Source organism: Leptonotus elevatus, chromosome 8, assembly GCF_054856555.1.
Source record: "Leptonotus elevatus isolate MCC_2025b chromosome 8, RoL_Lele_1.0, whole genome shotgun sequence".
NCBI lineage: Eukaryota > Metazoa > Chordata > Actinopteri > Syngnathiformes > Syngnathidae > Leptonotus > Leptonotus elevatus.
The window spans coordinates 20,904,590-20,931,979 of record NC_141246.1 but is presented as its reverse complement, the minus strand read 5'-3'; the positions used below and the strand labels follow the sequence as shown (position 1 = coordinate 20,931,979).

Genomic DNA, 27,390 nt, shown 5'->3' with positions numbered 1-27,390 from the left:
AATATAAAAAAGAAAAGAAAAAAAAAGGAAGTTCATAAAAGGAATTTTATATTCAGTAGGCTATTCAATTACAGTGTCCTAAAAACCCTGAGTCTCCCCCATACCAGAATTGTTTGACCCAACTTGTCACCTAGAATCACCTGTCAATCACTTAAAAACTTTATTTAAAATTGTGTTTTTTCTTTTTAAGAACAGAGCTTTACACTATGATCCCAAAAGATGACAATTCATGTTGATAATAATTTGTATGTGCATAAATCTTTATTTATAATTAGGATAATTATTTATTATTATTTTAGTGATATATTTTTATTTCCAAATAATTCAAGAGACCACATAAATACAAATAGAGTTCCAAAGTTTAATAAATCAGACAGTGATGGCACAGTACTTGGCTTTAAATTGTTGTTGTTGTTTTTTCTTCAATCCGAAATGCTTTTTAGGGGTACTAAACTGAAAAAAATATTTCACAGGAGGTACAAAAGGATGAGAACCACTTCATTCATAACAACAGTGCTCAACTTGCTTCATTCCTTCAAAAATGACAAACTATTTCTGTACATGCTGAAAGTTTTGGTCTGGAGAAGGAAACAATGCAATAGCAATGTCCCAACTGCTGAGAGATTATCTGTTGAATTGCTGAGATCAAAAGGGAGCTGTGTATGTAGGTCTGACTCTTTTGTTTTAATCCTGTTCTGTTTTTATATTCATGATCTTCTCTCTTTAATATTCTCTCCAAATTGCAACTACCTCCAAAGTAATCCTACGTTGGTTTGACCCACATTTCACCCACCACCCTTTATGTGTCAAGTGCGACGGAACCAGACAATTTGGACGGCAATTGTGAGACAGTCAATCAAAATTATTGTCTGATATAATCAAATCCAATCTTCCAGAAAGGTGGTCAAATGTTCAGCAGTGCAGATTTATGATGATCCTGGATTAGGGGACCTGAAAAGCATAATCCTACTTTAACATGTTTCATGTTAATGGATGGAATGATAGACTGCCCTCTAGTGATTAACAATTACACCCCCCCCCCCCCCACACACACACACACAAACAAATACTGTCATTCAAGGCCTCAAAATTCACCCAAATCTTGCAAAATGTTACCATTCGTAAATAACTTTTCAACCTTCAATTCATATTTTTATAATTCGGCTGATGAAACATACAGATTTAGACTAGAATTGCTTACATTGGCAATGCAAATCATGCAGTTAGGATGCTGATGCCCATTACTCAACTCTACTCAATATTTATAGAACACATTAACACAAGCTCTGCTGCTTTCTTAAGATGGAAGCCAAGGGCAGAAGATACAATGAAAAGAGCAGAAACCCCGGAATTGAACCCTGTGGAACACCATACATGTATAAATTCATTTTGCACATATTTGTCTGACCACTATCTTTTTTTTGCTCAGCACAGTGAGAAGGATTACAGTGATAAAGAAATCACACAACGTATCATCATAACAGCTGCAAGTCAACTACTAAGCGCCAAATTCCCGGCATCACAGGCCAAGTAATGTAGCGTGATCACCTGCAGCCAATGATGGACAAGTGGGGCGCATCATCACAAATCATGATTTAAGGGAACAATTTTCTTTGATATGTTAAGGATGAATTTCAGCAGGATTTCTTGTTTCACTCAAGCACAGCATTTGCAAAACAATTGAAGTGTTTGTGTGTGTGTGTTTTTTTTAAGTCATGTTGTAACCATGTTTATTACTTATGCTGCACATATGAGGATGATTCTCTTTACATATGGCTAAAGAATGACGAAGTAACAAGTGTGTTCTACTTCATTGCTTGATTCGCAGTCTGAATGCTCCTTGAGTTTTGTTGATTGTCAGTAGCAGCAAAGACTGGTGGGGGGTCAAGCAAAATCTGAGGGTATTGTGGAGTCTTTGGCGAGCCTGGTGTAGCAAAGCAGGCCCGTCTACTGCATTTTGGCCTCACATGAGATCGCACGCTCCATGTTGGAGCCAATCGTTTTCCTCCTCCCTCCTCTACGAGTCCATCAAAGACAGCTCCCAGACTTTGTCTTATTCTCACGCAAAAGTGTGGGCAGCTAAAGGCGTACAGAATGGGATTCAATACTGGATTTAAAAATGCAAACGTTGTGGCGAGATGCAATCCCACCTCCACCAATTTCAGGTTTTCCCTGTAGTATAGGGCAGACACCTCAATCATGCAGAAGATGTGATAGGGAGCCCAGCACAGGACAAATACCGTAATCACAAATGTCACCATCTTGGTGAAGCTTTTGGACAGCTGGTTGTGATTGTTGAAACTAAATGAGGTGGTTGGGGTCAAGGACGCAGATGTCAGAGACAATGATCGGCCAGACGCAAGCGGCTTCGGGGACAATTTAGTCGAACTCGTAGCTCTTGATGCCACATTATTATTTGATCCAATTAACGCCTCGTTTAACTTAATGCACTGCTGCATCCTCCTTCGACTCCTGTTCCTCAAGCTGAGACCAATTTGGATGTAGCTTCCCGCAATCACCATGAGAGGAATTAAGAATGCCAGCAACAGCTTCGAGACAGCTGTGGCCGTTTGCCTCACTTCGCAGTCTTTCTCAAGTGTGCTTCCCGATGTTGGATACAAGGCAAAATTATGGTAGCACAGTTTCCTTTTATCCCTGGTCTCAGTCACTGTGCGAAATAAGAAGTAAGGAAATGTGTTAACTGCTGCCCATAGCCAAGCCAGCAAACACACTTTCCATGCCCACGCCACCGATCGATGATTCTGGCACCATACTGGTTTGATCACCAGGATGCAGCGGTCTAGTGAAATGGCTGCCAGCAGGAAGGCGGACACAAACATGTTCAAGAAAAAGATGGATGCTTGTATTTTGCAGAGGGTGTTGCCAAGTTCCCAACTGTGGGAGGAGCCAAGGTAGAGGGTGAAGAGAGGAAGAGTCAGGGTGGCCAGGAAGTCAGACATGGCCAGATTGAGCACCCAGACGGAGGCCACGGTACGGCGCTGTAGGCGGAAGCCCACCACCCAAAGGATCAGGGCGTTCTCCAAAATCCCGAGACAGGAGAGCAGGCTGTGGAAGGAGACGACGATCCAGTTGGTCTTGGTTTGGTTGTTCAGGGTATGCTCCTGCATGAGCTGCAGCAGGGGACAAAAATGTTGTTCCCCCGAGGCATTGGAGCTGAAGGTTGTGTTGGACATTGGTGCACTGAAAGAAACAAGACACACTGACCAGAGTTAAAAAAAACAAGACTAACATATTTACACATGCTACTCTTGGCTATCACAGTCATTTATCTATTTTTAATTATATTTATCTTTATTATTTTTTAACTCATTCACTCCCAGTCATTTCACTGAAGCTTCGCTCCCGGCTGTTTTAATTTTGTTTCTGTTTATTATTATTTTTAATTTTGACTGATTTTGCAATGCCCACAGAATATTGTGTTCTATAGCTATAAAACATGGAACCTTCCAAAGGAAAGATTAGAGTCTCTTCTTTCATCAGGAAAAAAAAGAAGTATATTTGTATCTGTTTCTGTTTTGCAGCAATTAATAGTAGAATATAGCTAAGTCTAATCATTATTCACAAACCTGTTGAAAACCTGGGGAAAAGAGCTTGTTGCAACATGGCCCTGGCTGATTTCTTATACTCTGCTGCCGCCTGCTGGCTATTTTTTGTAATAACTATTATTGCTTTAAGTGACCTCTTTAGGTCAGAAGCTGCATCAAAGCCTTCTGTATGCTCTTGCATGAAAAATCGTAAAAACGTATAAATACGTTTTTGGGACTTCGGCAATATTTAAAATAGAACGTGTTTACACATTTTTGGGAGCAAATAAGTTAACAGGCTAATGGTATATTCTACTCGACTGTGCACTACCTACCCATTTGAGCACCATCTTTGTTTGTCAGTATTCATGTGACCACAGTCTTTTATTTGCGTGCTATTTTTTACAAGGGGTGTGAATCTCATAGTAACCACGCAATCAATAATTAGGGCAGCACAACTCATTAGGAGCCAATACATCACTAAAATACATGAAACGAAAGTAATGCAAATGTATAACATATATCACTAGTACTGGGCCAAAACCTCATAAATCATAATGTGGAAAATTATATATTTTTCAAAAATCTATACTTTTGGTCAATCCACACGTGTGGGTGTCATTTTTACAAATTATTGACCAATCTAAAGTGTTGCCTATTGCTTGCTATTTTGGATGATGTCATGTTAATGGTTGAACAAACATGCCGTTTTAGGGGTCTCTTGAAAAGTGAAGATTTTGGAGGTACAAGGTTTTGTCTCAACGCCAGCGATATAGCATGCATTTTATTTTACTTTATTTTGGACTACCGAATAGACAGAATTAATTATATATGATAAATATAAATATAAATAATCAACCATGGAAATCTATCAAGTTTAAGGTCAATATTTCATTGGGGTGGAACGTGGCATTAAACTGCTTTACTTTACAGTGCAGATCTGTGATCTCCAACTTGGTGGCAAAAAGTAGACTAGGTTTAAGACTCGTAAAAAGCCCATCTAAGTGGTGGCGCAGGTGGTATAACACGATTTTGGTGGATTTCATCAAGGTGCAGGCAAACAGATTCTGCGCTCTGCGGACGTGTGAATTATTGTAGAAATCAATTCACACTTACATAGATGGAGGGGCAGATTGGCCATACAATATGGCCCTAATGTGCTCTGTGATTAATCGGCTCCCAGTCCAGTCAGTGTATAGTCTGCCTTTTGTCTGCCGGCAGATGTTCCTGAACCCTAAACAGGATAAGCGGTAAACAAAATGGATGGCTAGATATATGAAGATGACATCATCATTTTTAATATGCTGTTGTTGTATCACTGTCTTGTCAATGGCCATCTGTGTGTTCAAATTAAATGCAGTAGGCCAACATTTGAATAGTTGAACAGTTGTCAAAATTTAAAATATAAAAAAAATCTCAATAGAAGCGTTGTCAATAAAGATTGAAAAACTGGCTGTTTTTGAGAGGGTGGTTTTAGTGCCGATGAGTAGAAATTCAGTTTTGCTACTGTTTAATTGCAGGAAATTTTGACGGAACCAGGTTTTTATTTTAGAGATGCCGTCTGTAAGGGAGGTAGGTGGTATAGTGGAGGAGAGTTTGGTGGAGAGATAAAGTTGGGTATCATCAGCATAAGAATGAAATTGAATGTCAAATTTACGGAAAATATTGCCGAGGGGGAGGATGTAGATGATGAAGAAGAGGGGCCCCAGGACATATCCCTGGGGCACACCTGAAGTAACAGGGGAGGGGACAGATTTAAGGGACTTGAGTTGGATGAACTGAGTGCGGCAGGAGAGGTAAGATGAAAACCAGTTCATTGAAGTGTGGGTGATGCCAACGGAAGAAAGTCTGTTGAGGAGGATGGTGTGACTGATGGTATCAAAGGCCGCGGTCAAGGAGAATGAGGATGGTGAGGAGTCCAGAATCAGCTGCAATGAGACGGTCATTTGTGATTTTGATGAGGGCTGTTTTAGTGCTATGGAGTGGGCGGAAACTGGACTGGAACTGTTCATACAGATGGTTGGAAGATAAGTGGGAATGGAGTTGAGCTGCAACTGATTTTTCAAGGATTTTAGATATGAAGGGAAGGTTGGAGATAGGACGGTAGTTGTTGAAGTTGGTGGGGTCGGCACTGTGTTTTTTCAAGATGGGAGTAACGGCAGCAGTTTTGAATGATTTTGGTACAGTTCCAGTGGAGAGGGAGGAGTGGATGATGGCAGAAATAAAGGGGCTAAGGGAGGGGAGGCAGGCTTTCTGGAGCAAGGGTATTCAAGATGTTATAAAGTCCAGAATTGTAATGTGTGACCACATCATCAGGGCTGGAGAAACTGTGTATGTTGGGGAGAGAGGAGGAGTCAATCATTGCTGTGAGATCGTCAGTATTTATATTCTTCATATTCCGAAATTAGACTATACGTGGAGTTTTGAATGGTAAATGAGAGGAGAAAGTGGTCAGTTATGGGAAGTTCATCGGTTGCAAGTTCAGAGGGGGTGACACCAGAGCAGCAGATTCAGTCAAGAATATGGCCTCCAGAATGTGTAGGAGAAGTGACAAATTGCTTGCATACAAAGCTGGAGACAGGAAGTCAAGTCTTTGGTAAGCAGTAGATTGGCATTGTCCATGTGAAGATTGAAATCGCCCAGCAGGATTATGTCAGGAGAGAGAGTGGATAGGTTGGTGAAAAAGGCAGCAAAGTCATGTAAAAATTAACTTTTGAGTTTAGGAGGACAGTAAACAGTAGCAATGATGGTCGGAGTGGGACCAGACAGTTTATAGACTGCAGATTCAAACGTGAGACGAAGTCCCAGGCACCGGCGAAACTTTGAAAGTCTCGCGGTGAATTATCGCAAGACCTCCGCCCCGGCCGGAATTGCGGGGACAAGAGATGGAACCAAGCCCGCGCGGAGAGGATTCAATCAGCTGAGAGAAGTCGTTAGGCTGTTGCCAAGTCAAGTCAAGCTTACGGTCAATAATGAGGTCATGAATAAGATGCCCCTTACTTGACAGTGAGTGGATGTTGAGAAGACGGAAGTTGAGGGAGGTGGTGTTGGTGCTAGTAGGGGCATTAACCAGCCGAGCTAGGCTAGCTAATACACTGTGGTCATTTACTACTTTTTTAACCCTGCATTTGTGTCCGCCTTTATGCCTTCACGTCACAACTATGCTCACTATGCTGTGCTACTGAATTCAATCCAAATAATTCCAAGCTCCTTAAAATTGCTGTGATCTTTTATTTTACAAAACAGTTTGGCATTCATCCAATCTTCATTATCTTGATCTATGTGGTGTTGTTTCATGTCCAAGTACTAGATATGGGTGGAACTTAATGAGTTCTCAATGTGTGCACAGTAGTGACATGAAAACGAAAAGTTTATCTGGTTAGAAATCTTTTTCTGCCACTTCAGCAAAAAAAAAAGAAAGAAGATAATGATAGGACCACGTTTATTTTCTGATTCAAACTCGTCAAAGCCTGTTTCTGTGTTGACAAACTACATACCAAGTTTGGTATGTGGTTACACTGATTAGAACAGAGGACTTCGGAATTGCTTAACACAAACTGCACGACACTGACAACTCACTTTAAACTCCAAATTTTTGTTCTTGTCTTTTGTTTGTTGTGGGTTTTTTTTTACCTGGTTGTCAAAAGTGAAAGTAATACAAACAAAAACAACATGTCCTGTATAGAAGTAATGCTGAATTATGAACAAACTACTAAACTGAGCTGTGAACCGTGGCAAAAAAAAAATTCCCGTCCCAGAAATAACAATTATTTAGTCTACTCTAATGAATGATACACTACAATAGGTAAAAGGTACTGACTTGCCTTGCAATTTTTTTTACTTTTGTGTTGTGTCACTAATGGAATGCTGCCTGCAGAGAAACATCTTCATCAGCTATAAAGAAAACAATGATTCAATTGTTAAACAATGTTCCATGGCCAGTTACTGAAAATGAGTGAGTGAGTTGCAATCGCAAGTTTGCAACATGCTCATCCAACTGCAGTACTTACCGTAGCTTGGTATGAAGATGAGGGAGTCTGTAACTACAACTGATGTTCAATGTTGGCATAGCTCTCACAGATTCAGGGTCTGCCATGAAGTTAGATACAATATGGTTAGGACAGGTTTGTTAAATTCTTACAGACATGATTAGCTATACACAGAGAAAGTGATATTTGTGTTTTTATTATATATATTTTTTAACACATTCAATAATTCCAAACCACTGCTTTTTTGTAGGCTATAGCTGCTTTTGCAATTTAGGACACATATGGTAATATGGTAAACCAAGCAAAGATCAAGATAAAATATAAGCAAGTTTTAAAATAAATGCATACAATTTATAAAAACTTAGTCTAACTATAATTATCTTATAAATGTATCTAGATATTGTCTTAGAGAAACATCAATGGCTCTATTTTCGTGCCCAGTTAAAGCCAAGCAAGGGCGCAGTGTGGCACAAATTGCGCCATTGTGGGCGTGACTAACTCATTCACTCCCAGCCATTTTCACTGAAGCAATCCCCTTCGCTCCCGGCTGTTTTACTGCACAGAATATTATCTTCTATTGCTATAAAAAACATGGAACCCACCAAAAGAAAGATTAGAGTCTCTTCTTTCATCAGGAAAAAAAGTATATTTGTATCTGTTTCCATTTTGCAGCAATTAGCATTAGAATATATCATCATTATTCACAAACCTGTTCAATACAGTGGGGAAAAGAGCTTGTTGCAACATGGCCCTTGTTGATCTCGTATACTCTGCTGCCACCTGTTGGCCGTTTTTGTAACTACCGTTTTTGTAACTACCATTGCTTTAAGCGACCTCTTCAGGTCAGAGGCTGCATCAAAGCCTTCTGTAAGCTCTGGCGTGGGATGGGTACTGAAGACGGTACTTTTTGTGGTATGGACCGATTCGGGTCGGTACTCGTGCACCAGCGTACTGACGTCACCCACTCGCACAGGATTTCACATGCGAGGAACGAGGCCAAGGGCGCTGACTTGGTAGCGACGGGTGACTCTGCTGAGAGACCGACTGCTGGCCTCACTACCGCCACCACAGCCTCGGTCTGCCCCGCAGCGTCCACGCCACCTGGTCCTGACCCGGCAGCAAATGGCGCCGGAACGCCAACATTTCCAGGTTTGGAAACGAGTGAGATTTTTGCGCCACCAAGCTAAACAAATATAGTTTATGAAGTATGAAAGCCTCTGCGCCGTGCGGAAGCTGGCAATGTCCCAGCACAATCAGCGTACGGGAGGGAGGTGTCGGCGGCCGTCTTCCCCCACCAAATGGAATCATACTGGAATAAACACGGCTTCACCATCGTTAAGGTATATCGACATTGTAATGTGGATATACTACTGGTGACCATATTTAAAATAGAAAAAGATTGTGGCCAAATTGTAGCGAGCATTACAGACCATGTTGGGTACATTCAAATGATTAATTTGAATCAAATTATTCTCTTTGTTCATGTCTTGTCCTCTTCCAACTGTCATTTTTTTTATTTTATATTTGAGCCCAACGTGGGTTCAAACTTTAAGCTCAACGTGCAACAGGCTTTACGTCTTTGAAAAGCCACTGAACAACTGCATCAATTATTATTTAGATATTTACTGTTGTTCATTCCACAGAATTTAGATTCACGCTTTGTTTTTGTAATATTAACTTATGTTTATTAATTATACTATTTCTCCAGTAATTGGAAAATGTTAAACCTTTATTTTCACTATTCCTCTCTGGCCCATCCATCCATCCATCCATTTTCTTAACCGCTTGTCCTCACAAGGGTCGCTGGAGCCTATCCCAGCTGGCTTCGCGCAGTAGGCGGGGTACACCCTGAACTGGTTGCCAGTTTATCGCAGGGCACACAGAGACAAACAACCATTCACACTCACAATGACACCTATTGACAATTTGAAGTGTTCAATTAACCTGCCACGCATGTCTTTGGAATGTGGGAGGAAACCGGAGTACCCGGAGGAAACCTAAGCAAGCACGGGGAGAACATGCAAATTCCACCCAGGAAGGCCGAAGCCCGGACTCAATCTCACGTCCTCTGCACTGAGAGGCAGACGTGCTAACCAGTCAACCACCGTGCCGCCCCTCTCTGGCCCATTTGAATACAATTGTATTTTTGTCAAGTTTTATATATTGAAAAGTAATTGTTAAATAGATTTTTTTTAAAGCTTTTACTATTACATAGACAATGATGAACATTTACTGCCACCCAAATAAATTAATAAATACAATTTAACAAATAAAATAAAAGAGAGACACAGAGAGGGAGAGTACAAAAGTACCGAAAATTCGTACAGTTGAGTACCGGTATCGATTCCCAGGTACCAAGTATTGGAACAGTACCGGTTAAAATGTGAAAGCTACCCATCACTACCTCTAGCATAAAAAAATAAAATAAAAAAACATATCAATACGTTTTTGGGACCATGCCAATATTTAAAATAGAACATTTGTATACGTTTTTGGGAGCAAATGAGTTATCAGTCAAATTGAAACAGCTCCCCCCATTCCCTATAAATGCCGTGCACAACAGGTGTGCTGACAGTGCTTGACATGGTGGAAGGAGAGAAGAAACTGATTTGCTCAATAAATTGATTTCTGCAACGATTCAGAGTTAGCTGTTGTCATATTTATGAACAAAATATAATGAAATCCATCACACATGTCCGCAAAGCTCAGAATCTGCCTGCCTATGCCCTGATCCATCCATCCATCTTCTTAACCGCTTGTCCTCACAAGGGTCGCTGGAGCCTATCCCAGCTGACTTTGGGCAGTAGGCGGGGTACACCCTGAACTGGTTGCCAGCCTATCGCAGGGCACACAGAGACAAACAACCATTCACACTCACAATGACACCTATTGACAATTTGAAGTGTTCAATTAACCTGCCATGCATGTCTTTGGAATGTGGGAGGAAACCGGAGTACCTGGAGAAAACCTACGCAAGCATGGGGAGAACATGTAAACTCCACCCAGGAAGGCCGAAGCCCGGACTCAATCTCACGTCCTCTACACTGGGAGGCGGACGTGCTGACCAGTCATTCACTGTGCCGCCCTGCCCTGATCCAATTCTCCAAAATTGCATTAGAATACCTGCTCCAATACTTAGACGTGCTTCCAGCAGGTATAAAGTTTAGTCTACTTTCAGTCAACAATTTGCATTAAAAAGAAACATCCTCAATATGCCGGAATGTCCAGCATGGCATAGAGAGTTGAACCAAATTCCCAAACAAGAGCTTCGGGGCTAGCGTTAGCACGAAAAGCAGGATACACTAGTTTTTACGTTCGTCTGAATATGGAGCCCTAAGCCTTCATGACATAGCATTTAATATATAATTAAGTTACATCACCTTGGATTTTTTTGTTCTATCAGAGTGCACACTGCACACACACTGCATGTTCCTCATACCATTCATTTCACTCAAATAAAGCTTTTCAATCCAAAGGATTTAGCACTATGAATGGCAATTCAAGGAACATTCAGTGATGGAGGTGACTTTGTGAGTCCAGCTAGTAATGTAGTAGATGATGTCATACTCACCGAGAATTTACGCATGAGTGTGGCGACCATTTGCTCCCTTCCTATTTCCAGTTATGTGACTGTCTTACTGTCACAAGTACTCTCAGCCTGTTCTGTCACTTCAGCCCAGACACGCAGAACACAACCTTGCTGGCCCCTCCCTAAATGCTGATAGGGAGTTTTTGAAGTGATGCAGGGCGTTAACACAAATGCAAATTTGGTTGTTATCTTTAATGATTAAGACAAAGAGGAAAGGTTGCAGGAAACTGGACAAAGAAACTAAATATGATACTGTCATCATAAGTGTGAATGGTTGTCAGAGGGAGGACCCAAATGCGGGGAGAAATAGCAGGGAGACAGGAATGGAGAGCTATGTGAGGAACTTTATTAAAACATGTAGAGACAGGTGAGTGGACGAGGACTGGACATGACTGGACGGGATGTGAGAAGACTGGTCGGAATGACTGGAAGGGACGGGAATAGACGGGTTGCCAAGACAGTGCAAGGCGATAGTAAACTGTTTGCCATAACTGGACTGGGCGGGAAAAACTGGTCGCCATGACTGGAGTGGGCGTAAGGAGACTGGTCGTCATGTCTGGACTGGGCCATTGCACTATATTAAAATGTCTTGAATCAGAAATAAATCCGACCTAAGTATATTTCGTATGTAAAATTGCCCTAGATGCCAATTCATCGCCCTACATGATCAAATGTCAATAGGCGGTAGGTTCAGTGGTAACACACCCGCACAATGTGCTAAAAATAGTCCGATATGCAGGTAACCCCGGTTCAAATCCCGCTCCGGGCAGCTTGTTTTTGCAGGTCATTAATTTTTCCTCTCTAATACTTTCTGTCAAAACTTAAGACGCCCTGTCGCAAAAAACACAACAAAACAAATGTAGCAGGTTTTTGATTAAATGTGATAGTACTGGGGGTTTCATCAGAGCATTTAAGTCATGTTGAGGCTAAATTAAAAACAAAACAAATATCAGCAACAAAAAGCTAATTTGTACTTCTATACTTATTTTGACGGGGCGGGGTTATTCAGTTTTTGTTTCCCATGATATTATTTCTCTCTCTTATAGCGTCCATTACAATTACAATATAGGCCAATTGTCAGTTGTGTAAATTAGGTGATGACAGAGAGCAAATAGTTAGTTTCCTTACTGGGGAGCTGGCAACACTGCTCTACCGTTTGATTGTAATATTTTACAAATGACCACCAGATGTCGCTGTGGGGAGATGTTTCAAACGTTCCTAAAGATCGATTGCTTTTGTGAAGCAATTGTTTCAAATGATTTGATCGTTTTAATGTTCCATTTCTGCCATCCCTAGTGACTAGACTGAGATGAAGATGAATTGGAGAAACAAGGGACTGACTTAGACGAAAAACACACACACACACACACAACTTCCCCACAAAACCTTGATAACGTCAATGCTCCCACACAGACCGGACAAACACAACAGACTAAATACACCAACACTACTGAGCCACACCTGGGGAACACAATAGGCAAAAGGGCGCTGATTTGTCACACGCACTGGGAAGGGAAGAGACACACAGGTGGTCGTAATCAGACATATCGAGACAGGGGAAGAACTCAGGAACACATGACAAACACCAGTCACAGACAAACACAACAAACACACCCAAAACAAACCCCAAACCCTACAAAACCGAAACATGACAGATACCGGCAGTTAGTTGGCTAATGACTGTCAACTCCACTAGATCTAAGATGATACATCACATTGTCGTCTGCTGACACAATACCATTGGCCCATGATTTGAATACAATTGGACTAGTATATTCTCTAAGGAATGGAATTAAATGAGCAACACTGGATTCTTACATCTCTGGCGCACTCTCATGGTACATACCTAATATTAACATTCACTTTTCCATTCATTTGCCATTTATTCTGTTCAGCGTGGCTGGCAGTGCAGTTTATCCCAACAGACTTGGGGCAAAAGGCCAACTACTGTACACACTCAGCTGGTTGCCAGTCAATAACAGGGCACCACATGTACAAAAAAAAAGAAGAAAAAAAAGGAATGTCTTGGAGTATCTTGGGACATGTGACTCTGTCGCAAATAATCATTGCTAGGGTTGACAGGCCCTGCATTTGTCGCCTCTGAATCGACCAATACATTTTTGACTGGTCTATGCATCCAACTGACGAGATTAGAGCTTGTGAGCCAGGCATGTCCAACATCAGTGACCTATGACCTCACAAATGTTCTTTTTGAGAAACACGATTCAAAATCATGTGAGTTTGTCCCAAATAAGGCGACACTCTTTATTGCTACAAATGAGAACTAGCTCTATACGTCCTTCCATTGTTCTGCTGTTTAGCATCATTGTATTTTTGTATGCGTCAAATATTGTTAACACATAGTTCTGTGTAATAAGTATAACGTTATAATGTTATCAGTAACAGTCTAGTTAAGTGATGCTAAGAATCTGAATGTTTTGTATTTGTGTATAAAAAGTGTCTCTAGTGTACACAACAATACAAACAGTGGATGTTTCAAGATGATAATGTTGCCGTTGAGATCATGATTACAATATATTTTTAACTATGTAACTTTACTGAGAAATAAGTCACTGATATGTGGATGTGCTCTATGAAGCCTCAAAGCATTACACAGGAAGGTAAATTTCCTTGCTTGGGCTGTTGTAACTGTGACACTAGTTAATTACACTGTTACAGAGCACACCCACGCTTGTTAGATGATATAAAAATAGATGTTTAATTTGATCGATTGGATAGTGAAGATAAGTTAATTGCACTATACTGCAGATTTACTGTTATTGCTTATATGAATATGGGAAAGCCGGTCATCATTTCCAGGAAGTGTATATTGTATTTAAATTCTTCCTTCAAAAATAGTGGAGAAAAAATGTTTTGTCTGCATTAATGCACTCACAGAAATATTTCAAGCCTAACTTAAGATTTATGTAATTTTTTTTGCATGACAAATTCCCATTAAAACATTTTTTTTAAAGATAATTTTAACCCAAACATATCAAATACATCTCATATAATGCATATTCATTGGTCTAATAAAGTCTGTTTGTTTAATATAATATGATAATAATAATAATACACTTTATTTGTATGGCGCCTTTAAAAACAAGAGTTTACAAGGTGCTTTGACAACAACCTCCCCCCCCCCCCCAAAAAAAAAATCCAGATCAAATGCATTTGAAATGCATAATTCTCAGGTTTATGTATTTTGTATTAATAAAGTATAATTACTCTAAATTAATAATGAGAGTATTTATTCAAAATACATAAAGTATAGTTAGAATTGCATTATAATCAGGTTACCTATACACAATAAATATACTAATATTTGAAAAACACTTATGTCCTTTTTTTCTCCTTTTTTAAATTTTTATGATTTGGATGAAACTGAATGCAGACATCTCAAAAACGTAAAAGTAAAAAAAAGTCATTATACTTTATTACAACTAATACATAAACCAGAGGATTATGCATTTCAAATAAATATTTATTATTATCATCATTATTATTATTATTATTATTAGATTAATTAATATACATCATATAAGGTTTATTTTGTAGGGTTGTGTTAAAATTATCTTTAAAAAAGAGTAAATGGGAATTTGTTATGTAAAAAAAATACATAAATCCTTAATTCGGCTTGAAATATTTCTGTGAGTGTGTGATGTTGTGTTCATCTACCTATCTATATTACATTAAAAAAAATTGAAAACAGATAATAGTAAGTTGTCTTAAAGAGTTTACAGGACTGATGTTACAGGAAGTAATCGAATATTTACATTTGAAAAGGCGATACTTGTAAAGAGTAAAATCATGACAATGCACATTTCCTGTCTGTAACATGATGAAGTACAACGCCACTTTCTTTTGAGAGGACACGCGTTGCCTTTGCAAGGATACACTGTTGTGATGTGGTTCATTTATTTATCTTTGTGGTTGTATATGAGTAGCAAATAAGATTCCTTCATTCATTCATTCATTCATTCATTCTCCGAACATTGATACAGATGGCAGAAGGGGGCCAACATCATGACTGCACTATGACTTTAAATGCATTAGAGGTGAACTTGTGATCACAGAAGTAAATGTTGTCTGGCCAGAAATGGATGCAAATGACTTTAACCACAATAGTTACGGTGCAGAATTAAATTCACAGTGAACAGTAATTGTATAAAAGGGGTCGATTAACACTACTAGGGAATATATAATTAACCTCTAACATCAACAATAAATCATTGACTACAAATGCCGCTCGGCATGCTGGGAATTCCAGCGTCAACTTCCTCGCAGCAAACTAAAAGAAAAAACAAGAAAAAACAGAACTCACTGGATTTGTCATCAATATTCACGCAGTTTATTTTGCTGATATCGTCAGAGGTGACTTTGATACAAAAAAATCAGTGTGCGTTGAAAATGTTTCTTCACTCAAGAATTTTTACTTTGAAGAAAAACAGACATCTGTTGCACAACTGTATATAGAGCATAGCACATAATATCCAATACCTTACAAAGCTTAAGAAGCATTAAAATTTAATGAATGTGCCATATTGTATTTACTTTTGTATTTAATGATTAAATACAAAAGTAAATACAATATGGTACATTCTAACATATTATTGAAAAATAAAGTTTGAGTGTTTGATTAATATTCCAATTTCAAATGACCACTTTACTCATTATTTGACAGGTTTTTTTAATAAGCTTGGTGCCTGTCCCCCATTTCTAAAATCCAATCTGTACCCCTGCTCCAACCCGCTTGTCCCCCCGTTGTTTTATTGTTGATTGTTCATTCACATAAACCTTATAACATTTAGCTCCGCCTTCCCTCCATAAAGGCACATTTTATGGTGTGTTGCACTTCTGAGTCATTCAAGCCATCAGGCGTTGCATGTCAAGGTACAGTAAGGTTTTTAATTTGACAATTAAACAAGTTATAGTAATAGTTAATTTTGATGAAATATGATTAATTATAATGTACGCAGTGTAGTTATTCAGTTGACCTATAATTAATTTATCTACTACTGTAGAGCAAAATTCTAATAGATTTGGATTTTGCGGTAGTTTTTTGTCACTATTGTTTAAAAAAAATTACGTTCGTTTTAATTAGTTTTTACACCAAGTTTGCTAGTTAGATTTGAATAGATTTAGTATGATAATTTTTTTGTCGAGTGCTAGTTAAAAAAAAAAAAGGTCTCTAAGTATTGTGTCTGACTTGTATAGATGTAAGCAATATCAAAATGTATACATTTAAAATGAAATCCCAAAAGCACATTTATGATATTAACAGAGGGAAACAAAAGACATTTTCACTATTATTCTAGGTTTTGTTCACTTTATGAACCTAAGATGTATTTTCAGTCTTCCTTTTTTTTCAAGCGCACTTTTGTTTTTATTTTATTCCATTAAAGAAAATGATTTTTCTGTTCTAGTTTTGCTTATTTTGTGAGTTTTTAACATATCGTTTCTGTTTTTATTCCCCTTAGTAAATATATTTAGTGACTAACAAAATAAAGGTGCATACTTAGTTTACAGTAGGGGTGTTAGAAAAAATCGTTTCGGCAATATATCGCGATATTACAGCGCGCAATTCTCGAAATGATTCAATATGCGGCCGAATCGATTTTTAAACATAATTTTTTTTATGGGAATATTCAACAAAACGTCTTACTTAGTGTTAGGATTCACACATTAAGCATGGAAGAATATTATATTAATGGAACATTAAGCCTTAATATTTTATTTCAGTGCTGTTCAAACATGACACAGATTGCAACCTGTTTGTTAAATGCAGTGGCTCAGTTATAAACCTGAATTTTCAAATAAATAAATAAATGTTCATACAAATCTTACAGTGTACATGTACAAGTTCACTGATTAATATTTTCTAAATTTGAGTTAAAAAAAATGGCAATAATCAATTTATAGATTTGTATCAGGATTAATCGGTATTGAATCGAATCGTGACCAATGAATCGTGATACGAATCGAATTGCCAGGTACTAGGCAATTCACACCCCTAGTTTACAGCCTTATTTTTTCCCACTTGCTAAAGATGACTTGTGTTTTCCTAATTGCACAATTTTACCATTAAATACAATCTAAATGCACGAGTATTGTACAGGTGACTTGGGTGTTTTCTGTCAAGAAAAAAAACAACAAAAACCACAAACTGCAGTTATCTGGTTGCGTGTGGCACTTTTGAGTAATGACTTGTGTACCAAATGCGTATGTTGACCTATGAGCTCTTTCATGTTATGGTTTACAGGACATGATTAATCTTTTCCTTTCCCATTTCCAGAGAGAACATGACGTCATTGTTGGCTTTTGCCCTTTCGGCCTTGATCCTATCAGGGCCCACTGTGGCCTTCGTCCCCATCGGGGGTGGTGTGTCTACTCATGTCAGTATCACAGGGACGGCCTTGTTGCAAAAAGTGACAGAAACATGCCGGGCCGTGACTGAGGCCGCTGGTCATGAGTTCAAACCAACGGTAGGAAAGAAGCTCACCTTGGCACACAACACACGTAATAAAAAAGCATTGCGATTGCATGATATTATAGTGAGTGAGTGAATGAGTACACTTTTGAGTATCATTTAAGTATCTCAAGGTTGAGTGTCTTTTTTGGAAATCATAATTTGGTCACCCGAATGTACAGTAACCTATTGACAAGGTCATTCATATTATAAGAAACGTATTGCACTCGAACTGAGCCAAATCATATTGAATGTAATCAAAGCATAATCACACTGAGTCGAACCAAATCGAGTCGTTCCACTTTAAAATAGACCGTCCTTGAATCGTATCGCACCCATATGTCGGGATACATAAGGAATCATCTTTATTTGGAAACATCCACACCCCTAAGTTACAATAAAAACAATTAAGAAAATAGTCATATGTTCTTTTTTTTTTAATTGCTAATTGGAAATGGGAAAAAAAATGAATGTACGGAAGAGGATTAGGGCCAGTGAAGAGGAAAAAAAGGTTGGCAGGATTCTAACTTTATTGTCTGAATTGTGACTTCCCCCACAATTCATAGCTCTATTTCACAAAGTAAGATTTCTCACTTTAAAGTTAGAGTTCTGACTTTATTCTGAGATTATGGTGAAAAATCTCACTTTAAAGTCAGAAGTCGGAGAATCCTGCCAACCCCTTTTTTTCTCTTCACTGGCCCTAATCCTGTTCCGTACGAAAATGATACTCATGCACTGCCTGTCTTTGATTTTTTGATTCTGTGACGAGCCGTTTTGCTCTGACTCCAGGGTCCTTCTCCTGGGGAGTTAGTCCAGGCCTGTCTTGGCCCAACAGCTACAGGTGAGGTGTCAGGGGTGAAGTTTCACTCTGCTCTACAAGAGATCTACACCCAAAATGGACTTGTAGATCGGAATTTTGCCAACAGGTGGGTTTAAGTAAAAACAAGAGTTATTTTTGATCACTTTCAATATTGTCCCGCTCTGAAACTGATAAACATGAGGTCCACATGCTTTCAGTGCTCCACATCATTTCAATTCTGAAGCCTTTTTGGAGGGACGTAGTCTCATTACAAATGGTATGGCATCCATTAAGGCTAATATTCGCACTGAGAACTTCAAGACTGCCAGAGAAACATTGGGTAGAGTCCTTCATACACTGCAGGTGAGGGGAGTGGAGTACAAAAAAAACTATTGATGTGTGTGTTTTACACAAGTAGATGCTTGAGAAGTTGGAGGAACAAGAGAAAAAATGTCACATATAGATTTATCAAATGGTCTCACACTGAAAATGAATGTGAATTCATGTTTGTCAATGCTCTGACAGGACTTCTATAGTCACAGTAACTGGGTGGAGTTGGGCTACACGGAACCATATATCGCTCTCATACGCCCTGACCTTCCTTTGGAAAACCTGGCAGGTAGGTGTGTGTGTGCACCTGCGTGTCTGCATTTGTGTGCGCTTTAATACTACTGCCATAAATACTTACAAATCGGACTTTTGTTGTATTTTTTCTTTTTTGGCTCTTATACTCCGTCGTAACTCATAGGGGGACTAAAGTATATCAAATCTGTTCTTCTTCTGCCTCTGTAGATTTTGATACTGCCACCTGCAGTGACTGCGCCACGGGAACGTGTCCCAACCCAATCCTTCAAAACATCCTGAATGAGAGGAAGCTAACTTCTGGCTACATGGGCATCTTATCTGCTGGCAAGCCCCAAGGTATCACCGTCCCATGTTTTCTATATTTAGTCACCTTTTTCCACCTTTTTAACAACAATTAAGAAAGAAAGTAAGAAAGTAAGAAAGTAAGAAAGTAAGAAAGTAAGAAAGTAAGAAAGTAAGAAAGTAAGAAAGTAAGAAAGTAAGAAAGTAAGAAAGTAAGAAAGTAAGAAAGTAAGAAAGTAAGAAAGTAAGAAAGTAAGAAAGAAAGGTGAGGGAAAATGACAACAGGTCTTAATGTTATCAATATTCTTATTTTGATAGTAGGGGTGGGAATCTTTGAATGTCTCACGATTTGATTCAATTCAAATTTTTGGGTCTGCGATTCGCTTCAGAATAGATTTTCGACTAAGAACGACTTTTGATTCAAAATGATTTGATCGACAATGATTTTTGCTTCAATCTATAGATGTGCAAGGAACTGTAATGATCTACTCCAGTCTGACTCGCTAATGCTAAACAAAAATGTCTATTCTTCTCATTTCTACTTCTTGATCTGTACTCGCCCATCCCTACTTAACACTGAAATCATGATCGATATATTTTTTCCAAATTTGCTTAATCGCAGTCAAGAAACAAAAAGCAGTCCATGACATATGACAACAAGCAGTTTGCATCATAGTGCAGTTCAACTCGTTTCTTGTCCTTTACCTGGCCAGGTAAATGTAGCCATGGAGGTGAAGCTGATCTCTCCAGCACAGCACTTCCTCGAGGAGGAATCAACAAAGATCAGAGTCGCCCCGACAACGAGGCCTTCCACAACGCTGCTGTAAATGCAGCCACGGCCGCCAGCCTCCAGCTGCTGGAGGACATCCGCTTGACTGTGGGGAACAATGACTTCCTAAGGTGAAAGCGTCACAACAAAACAAAAAATACGGCTTCTTCTTTGTGGCGCTGCGACTCAAGATATGTTGCGTTTTTGGGTGTCAAATGTGACAAGTTTAACAATTCATTTTCAAGTTCTATTTCTTTATCACAGGTTGATGGGGATCAGCCGTTCTTCTGTGGTGTGTTTTGTCATTGATAATACTAGTAGTATGTCAGATGACATTGAGGAAGCCAGAAAAGCTGTGTACAAAACCATTGACACCAAAAAAGGAACACAAGACGAGCCATCGGAGTACATTTTGGTCACCTTCAATGACCCACGTAAGAGGGCCGCCTCATTGTTTAAAGCAGTGGCTCTTAACCTTCTTGAGTTACTGAAGCCCACCAGTTTACAATGTGCATTCACCAAACCCTTCTTTCCTGAAAAATAATATCCAGTACAGGCCAAAAGTTTGGACACATTCATTCAAATACAATTGCTTTATTTTCATGACTATGTATACTGTAGATTCTCACTGAATGCAATCAAAACTATGACAACTAACGAACACATGTGGAGTTATGTACTTAAGGAAACAGCAGAGGCCCCAGAATTGAACCCTGTGGAACACCATACGTTCCGTTATTGCACATATTTGTCCGACCACTTTCTTTTTTTGCTCGACGTAGTATGAAAGGATTACAATAATCACATCATCACAATAGTCAGAAGTCGACTTCTGAGCGCACCAAATTCCCTGCAGCACAGATCGGCCTTGACCTCCACCGAACCCCTGAGACTGACTCACCGAACCCTTGGGGTTCGATGGGACCCAGGTTAAGAAGCACTGGTTTAAAGGCAATACTTACCTTGTCTGACTGAATTATTTGCAATCAATGTGTAATAATAGTGTGTCAGCATAAGTGCATTTTATAAATTGGGCTTACATGACAATGACAAGTTGCTATCAATTATACATTCTTGTGCTTTTTGTAGTGTTTGGACCTTTATTCAGGACAACAGACCCTGATAAAATGAAAACAAAAATTTCAAAGATAAAAGCAACCGGTGGTGGTGACATCCCAGAGATGTGCTTGTCAGGACTTCAGGTACTACAAGTGGAATTACATGTTTAAAGGATGAGTTGCAATTGCAAGTTAAACTAGCACTTACATTCTGCAGACTGGGATGACTCAGCATAAGTGAACCGGTGCCTTGTTTGTTTGTTTTTATCTCACCAGTTGGCTCTCACCGGTTCTCCTGCCTCCTCGCACATCTATGTTTTCACAGACGCTACAGCGAAAGACATCCACTTGAAGAACACCATTTTGGCCCTCATCAGAAGCACCAAGTCAACGGTGAATGCTGACATTCAGTTGTACCTCACGAACATTTTCTCTTCTAAGAGGTAAAGCTAATTTTACCGGACTGTACGTGATCTTGGCAGGTGTCATTCTACCTCACCAGGGGCTATAGAAGACACCGCCGTTCTGTTCGGGCTGCTTCTTTTAATGACTACAAGGACCTGGCTCTGGCTTCAGGAGGCCAGGCTATACATGTGTCTAAGAGTCAGTTGGCTCAAGCAACAGATGTCATCCTTGATACGTCCACTTCAGCTTTGGTAAGACTATATTACCATAAACTCAAGAGGATTACTTTACATCATCTGAGGCATCCGATATTTCTTAATCTGATTGTTTTAGAGAATCTGTGAAATCAGTACATTTACTCCCAGCCATTTTACTGAAGCAACCCTCTTCGCTCCCGGCTGTTTTTCTTGATTTTTGACTGATTTTGCAAGGCCCACAGAATATTGCTATAAAAACATGGAACATACCATGAAAAAGATTAGACTCTCTTCTTTCCATCAGGAAAAATATATATTTGTATTGGTTTTCCGTTTAGCAGCAATTAGCATTAGAATATAGCTAAATTTCATCATTATTCACAAACCTGTTGAAAACCCTGGGAAAAGGAGTGTGTTGCAACATGGCCTTTACTGATCTCTTATACTCTGCTGCCACCTGCTTGCCATTTTCTGTAATAACTACCATTGCTTTAGCGACCTCTTCAGGTCAGAAGCTGCAAAGCCTTCTGTATGCTCAAGCAAAAACAAAAACGTTTTGGGGAAAGAAGGACAAAGTATTAAAACGTATTTATACGTTTTTGGGTTTGAATGAGTTACAATTACAAATATTCCTCTTTTTGCGCTGCCTACCTCAGGTGACAGTTTTTCAGAGCGCGAGGGATCCTGGGAAGCCAGAGACCTTCCCTTTTATGCTGGATGAATCCCTAAAAAATATCACTGTCTACATCACAGGAGAGTCCATAGCTTTTACACTGACCAACCCTGCAGGTATCAAGTACAGTGCCAAAAGAGTTTCTGCAGACATTTTTGTCTTTCATATCCTTTTTGTTTTGTTTTGAGGAAATTACATTATCTCACAACTTGCATACTTTTCGTACTCCAGGTGTGAGCCAAAGTAATATTGAGACTGTTGGTGCGCTGGCATTGATAGAGACCGTGGGCAACCTGAGGAGAATTCTTCTTCATTCAGACCATCGGCAAGGCTCCTGGAAAATCAACATTAACTCTAAACAACCATACACATTTAAAGTCACAGGTCAGTGATATACTTGTCAACGTTTTATACAGTATTTATACCAGTGGTGTCAAACATATGGCCCGTGTGTCATAATTGGCTTGCCAGGGGGTCCAATCTGGCCCGTGAGGACAAAGCACAAATACAATTAACTGTTGTTGCTAATTCAATCCACTGGAGGGTGCACTAACAATCACTTAAATGATATATTATATTGAAATGTTGCTGCTAGTCAGGATTTGATGCTAAGATCTTGCATAATAAATGAAAACATTTACTGAATGGACTCCTAATTATTTGCACCCCCTAAACTAATATATATATACATATATATATATATATATATATATATCAATTTGGACTTTCTAATTGTTTCAACCTGATTGTGTTGTTCAATCTGAACCATTACATTTTATATGAAATAAGAGGTGTAGGTTTATCAATTCAATGCATTGTTCTTTTCTTTTTTTTTTAGCAATTGTGTAGTCAAAACTTAATTTTGGAATTGGAAAATTATTATTTATTGATTACAAATATATCTGTGCATCTTTCTTTTCACTATAAAACGCTCTTTCATTAGATTGCATTAGTTGCTAGTTGCAATGGTCAGTCACCTAAGGAGGACCAAAACTGTCAAAATTAAAAATAAATAAATGACTAAATAATAAATAAATGAATAAAAGTGGAAAAAAATATGGAGATAAAGATTAAAAAATTCTAACATTAAATACAAAAAATAAATAGAAATATAAATTAAAACAACAATTCTCTCTATATATAAATAATATTAAATATTTTAACCTGTTATGTATAGCTTATGAAGTGGACACACTGGCCACAAATTTGGGTGAAATGAAGTCAAATGCTGCGATTGGCTGACAACCAGTTCCGGGATGTTCCCCGCCTACTGCCCGAAGCCAGCTGGGATAGGCTCCGGCGCCACCTGCGACTCTTGTGAGGACAAGCGGTTAAGAAAATGGATGGATGGATGAATTCAAATAAGTTTGACACCCCTGTATTATCAACACACGCACACACATACACTTTCCAGTACAGACAATGGTGTGGTATGTGGTGTGTTTATATTTATTGAAGTGCTTTTTTGTTTTGCTTTTATCAGAAGCTGAGCTATTTTTATTTTTATTTTGTATCCAAGATATTTTATCGTTATACGTTTCAATGTGTACATGTTCAATATAAGATAATTGCACTTTTATTTTTGCTCTAATATCACTGTAAGTAGGATTAATTAATAAAAAACATAAAATATTGTCCGTACAAATTATCTTGACATTGCCTACCTACATTATTGGATTGAAAAAGAAAATCAATGCACAGATCAAAGAACACTAATGGAAAAATAATTAAGTGTAATCATTATTAGTTTTTTTGTTTTTTATACTCTTAATAAGCTGGAGAGGGGACAGCGCTGCCTCCCCCGAGTGCACATCCCTGCTTTTGCCCAATCCCAAATGCTATTCCTGTAGTTCGAGGAGAATATACCCTTCATTGCATTCCCTTGGTTTTGAGTTTTTACAGCATTTTCAACTATGAGTTTATTAAAAAGGACAAATACTTTTCTGTTTCTTTTTTAAGAGGAACTTATTTGGTGTGTATGGGAACTTATTATGGGTGTGTTGTGTTTCAGGCCAAAGTACCATTTCCTTTATCTATGACTTTGTGGAGAGCTTCAAGGGACCTCACCCAGGTTATGCAGTGCTCAGTGGCCTTCCACAAGCTGGTACATGCATGCAGTCAATCATAATTATAAAGGCACATGAACATTAATCATATGTAACAAACAACCATGTAGACATTGAAAAAAAATTAAAACTCATTCACTGCCAATGACGGCTATAGATGTCAAAAACTCATTTGAACTATTTCTATTATATAAAAAAAAAATCCCCACTTTTGTCAAGGAGTGTATGAAAACTTAGATTTTTTTAATTGTACATTTAGAACAGATATAACATTTGTGATTAATCTACTACTGAAGTCATGCGAGTCAATTACGATTACAAATTGTAATCGCCTGATGCCCCTAATTTCTAATAATTTTTCTTTGTTTTTTTAAACAGGTGATTAAAAATTTTATGCAAATTAATAAATAAAATAAAAAATAATAAATAATAAATTTTAATATTAATTAATCACTTGACATCAATAGCTAACTCTTGATTATTCACAAATGTTATATCTGTTCTAAATGTACAATAATTTTTTTGCTAGGTTTTCATACTCTTGTTAACAAAAATGAAAAAAAAAAAAAGTTAAACTAATAGAAATAGTTCAAATGAATTTTTGACGTTTATAGCTGTAAGTTAATGTGTGATATATTTTTTTTAACTGAAAAAAAATCATGGTACATATTACAATTTAATTGAATAATATCACAAAATGTAACCTTTTATTATCTAAATTGATGTTCAAATTTTTTTAATCGAAAATCCTTTTTTGGTTTCCTTTCCTACCAGGCCAGCCAGCTACTTTGATCCTCTCTGCATTGGGGAGAAAAGGTCCATCCTCCATCAGTGTAGAAAATGTTGGCCTGTTTGTGTCTGACACTGGAGCTGAAAGTAATGGTACGACAACTGAGATGGGCAATGGAGACATCTTGGTGACAGTTGATGTAGTCCCTGCAGGGGAGTTTGTGGTCATCTTGAAAGGAACTGACAAAGTGTCAAGCGGTGCATTTCAGAGGCAGTCTACCACTCAGTTGTCTGTCTCCAAAGTGAACATCCAGGTGAATTTCTGCATTTGCAAATCATTGCATTCCTTTTTTTTTTAAAATATAGATTTTAAACAACATTCCAACTTAATTGGTATTGGAGTTTGTATTAAACATTATGCAAATTCTCCTCAGCATTAACAACGTGTTGACTCCTGAATTTTAGGCCACGGTGGACAGAAGTGCAGAACCGGGGGTAAAATTCAACCTTCCTTTCAGTGTTATGACTCAGGGCCCAGGTGGTACATTTACCATCAGTGGAGGAAATGACAGAGGCTTCCTAATGTCTTATCCAAAGAGGTGAGCTTGTGGATGAAGATGAATGTATTTAATGTTGTTGTCAGGCTTCTGTATCAATATTCGCATAACACAAATCCTGAGTAATTCATTGCTGATACTTTCATGTAGACTAGGGACTTGAAATGGATTTCACCCAAACCTTTCCACATGACCAGTGTTTGTTATGAGTGAAAGGTAAAAAGAGGAGCTCCATTACAATTACATTTGTATACAAATGTTAACACCAGTAGGGGTGGAAGGGAATCGGTTGGTGTTTGTGATTTTCGTTGTGTTAATTCTCTTTTCTTTTCATTTTCTGTGAAGCACCTCATATAGCTTTTTAAGTATGAAAGGTGCTATAGAAATAAAGATTTGATTGATGGATTGACATTAGGCCAGTAAGTCCAAATCCTGGAAACAAAGTTTTGGGGGATTCCCTGATGAATATTGAACATTTTTAACTTGGTCCTACGGCTCGAAAAATATGTATAGGCTACAGTGCTTTGATATGCATCCGACCTCAAATGAGGACGCTATGAGCCAAATTAAGAAAAGGCCAATGACATTTTCTGATAAGTCAAATTCACATAAACAGTTATTAACATTGTCCAATTTGAGAAATATGAAAGTTTAATTGAATGTTTTCCTGTATTGACATTTCAAATCATCAACAATCTTGTACGGCGCAGTTTCATTTCATTTCGTTTTTATTTGTTTCAGGCAATAATAAAAGCAACAAAGTCGGTGTCATATTCCAACAAAAAGCAAAATGGTAACAAATACCAATACTGCTTGAAAGGGAGTGGGAAGAAGAAAACTTTTTGAATTCCACCCCCATCACCCACCCAAATGACAATATTAGCTACTCTGCTAATACAACCCTAAGACTTAATGATAAGCAAGTACCCCGAGATGAATGAATATTTAATAAACGAACAAATACAAAGGATTTAGCATGGAGGTATTATGGTAAGAAACGAACAAGCAAATAAGAGGCAAATTGGTGGAAATGGCATTTAATGCAAAAAGCTGAAACTGTGAGTTTGACGTAAAAATTGTATGGCAAAACCACCACTGCAAAAAAAAAAAAGGAGATTTCACCTTTCCAACGAAACCCATTTTATCCTGCTACCTTTGCCTGTTATTGAGGTTTTGTAAAGTGACATATTGAAATGAAACACGTACCCGTATACATTAGTTAGAGTTTTATAGACCAGGAAGGGTCAATTTGATGAAATTAAATTTAAACAAGCCCTCAATGATTCTTGCAAAGAAAAGAAGAATAAGTGATTTTTGTGACTCAGAGTACTGTGTGTGCGTTTCTTACTCAACTGTAACTGTTGTCCAGAATATGTTGTTCGGCTGTGCCACGGTGAAAAACGACAGAGAAAATAATGGTTGCGATTCGTTGTTTTATTCAAGTCTCGTGGACAACAACTCCAACTCCACTCAACTCGCTCTACTGCGTTCACAGAATGAACAGTGCTTTATATGGACACTTTGCGCCCTCTTGAGGCAAATTGCTGTTACAACAACCATTATATTTCTGTCAACACCACAGTAACAACCGCAATCAAATTTAAAGATTCCACGGCATTGCTATAGTTACATTAAAAAGATAAAAATATTCTCACATTTTGAACAAAAACCCTACACA

General features: G+C 38.4%; 2 protein-coding genes across 5 annotated transcripts in view; one reads left to right on the top strand and one right to left on the bottom strand.

Moving 5' to 3' along the window:
* Positions 1 to 1,062: 1,062 nt before the first annotated feature.
* Positions 1,063 to 11,199, bottom strand: LOC147170172 (prostaglandin D2 receptor 2). 4 transcript variants are annotated; one of them, XM_086083014.1, is made up of 5 exons: positions 11,106 to 11,173; positions 7,556 to 7,634; positions 7,370 to 7,439; positions 4,662 to 4,779; positions 1,063 to 3,201 (listed from the first exon to the last, which is right to left on the bottom strand). In XM_086083014.1, exon 5 carries the CDS (start codon positions 3,192 to 3,194, stop codon positions 1,806 to 1,808), a length of 1,389 nt encoding a protein of 462 aa, XP_085939140.1. In that variant the 5' UTR covers positions 3,195 to 3,201; positions 4,662 to 4,779; positions 7,370 to 7,439; positions 7,556 to 7,634; positions 11,106 to 11,173; the 3' UTR covers positions 1,063 to 1,805. The 4 variants fall into 4 exon arrangements, with proteins under 4 accessions (XP_085939140.1, XP_085939142.1, XP_085939139.1 ...); XM_086083016.1 differs by lacking the exon at positions 4,662 to 4,779 and having other exon boundaries at positions 7,366 to 7,439; XM_086083013.1 differs by lacking the exon at positions 4,662 to 4,779.
* The window catches only part of vwa11 (von Willebrand factor A domain containing 11), a 19,733-nt gene continuing 761 nt past the window's right edge, over positions 8,419 to 27,390 (top strand). Inside the window, exons 1-18 of the mRNA XM_086082113.1 lie at positions 8,419 to 8,695; positions 8,768 to 8,874; positions 11,405 to 11,490; positions 17,419 to 17,608; positions 18,382 to 18,518; positions 18,610 to 18,754; positions 18,917 to 19,010; positions 19,184 to 19,312; positions 19,972 to 20,158; positions 20,292 to 20,461; positions 21,117 to 21,229; positions 21,362 to 21,478; positions 21,568 to 21,741; positions 22,344 to 22,476; positions 22,592 to 22,744; positions 24,372 to 24,464; positions 25,201 to 25,469; positions 25,621 to 25,754. Coding sequence (XP_085938239.1) covers positions 8,419 to 8,695; positions 8,768 to 8,874; positions 11,405 to 11,490; positions 17,419 to 17,608; positions 18,382 to 18,518; positions 18,610 to 18,754; positions 18,917 to 19,010; positions 19,184 to 19,312; positions 19,972 to 20,158; positions 20,292 to 20,461; positions 21,117 to 21,229; positions 21,362 to 21,478; positions 21,568 to 21,741; positions 22,344 to 22,476; positions 22,592 to 22,744; positions 24,372 to 24,464; positions 25,201 to 25,469; positions 25,621 to 25,754 — 2,708 coding nt within the window. The remainder of the gene's footprint in view (positions 8,696 to 8,767; positions 8,875 to 11,404; positions 11,491 to 17,418; positions 17,609 to 18,381; positions 18,519 to 18,609; positions 18,755 to 18,916; positions 19,011 to 19,183; positions 19,313 to 19,971; positions 20,159 to 20,291; positions 20,462 to 21,116; positions 21,230 to 21,361; positions 21,479 to 21,567; positions 21,742 to 22,343; positions 22,477 to 22,591; positions 22,745 to 24,371; positions 24,465 to 25,200; positions 25,470 to 25,620; positions 25,755 to 27,390) is intronic.

Bases quoted from the DNA above. Each gene is read 5' to 3' on its own strand.
- LOC147170172 (XM_086083012.1), bottom strand. From the start codon at position 7,614: ATGCCAACATTGAACATCAGTTGTAGTTACAGACTCCCTCATCTTCAT. The intron at 3,202-7,555 runs GTAAGTACTGCA...TGTTTCTTTCAG, and splicing joins CATCTTCATACCAAGCTACG to TGCACCAATGTCCAACACAA.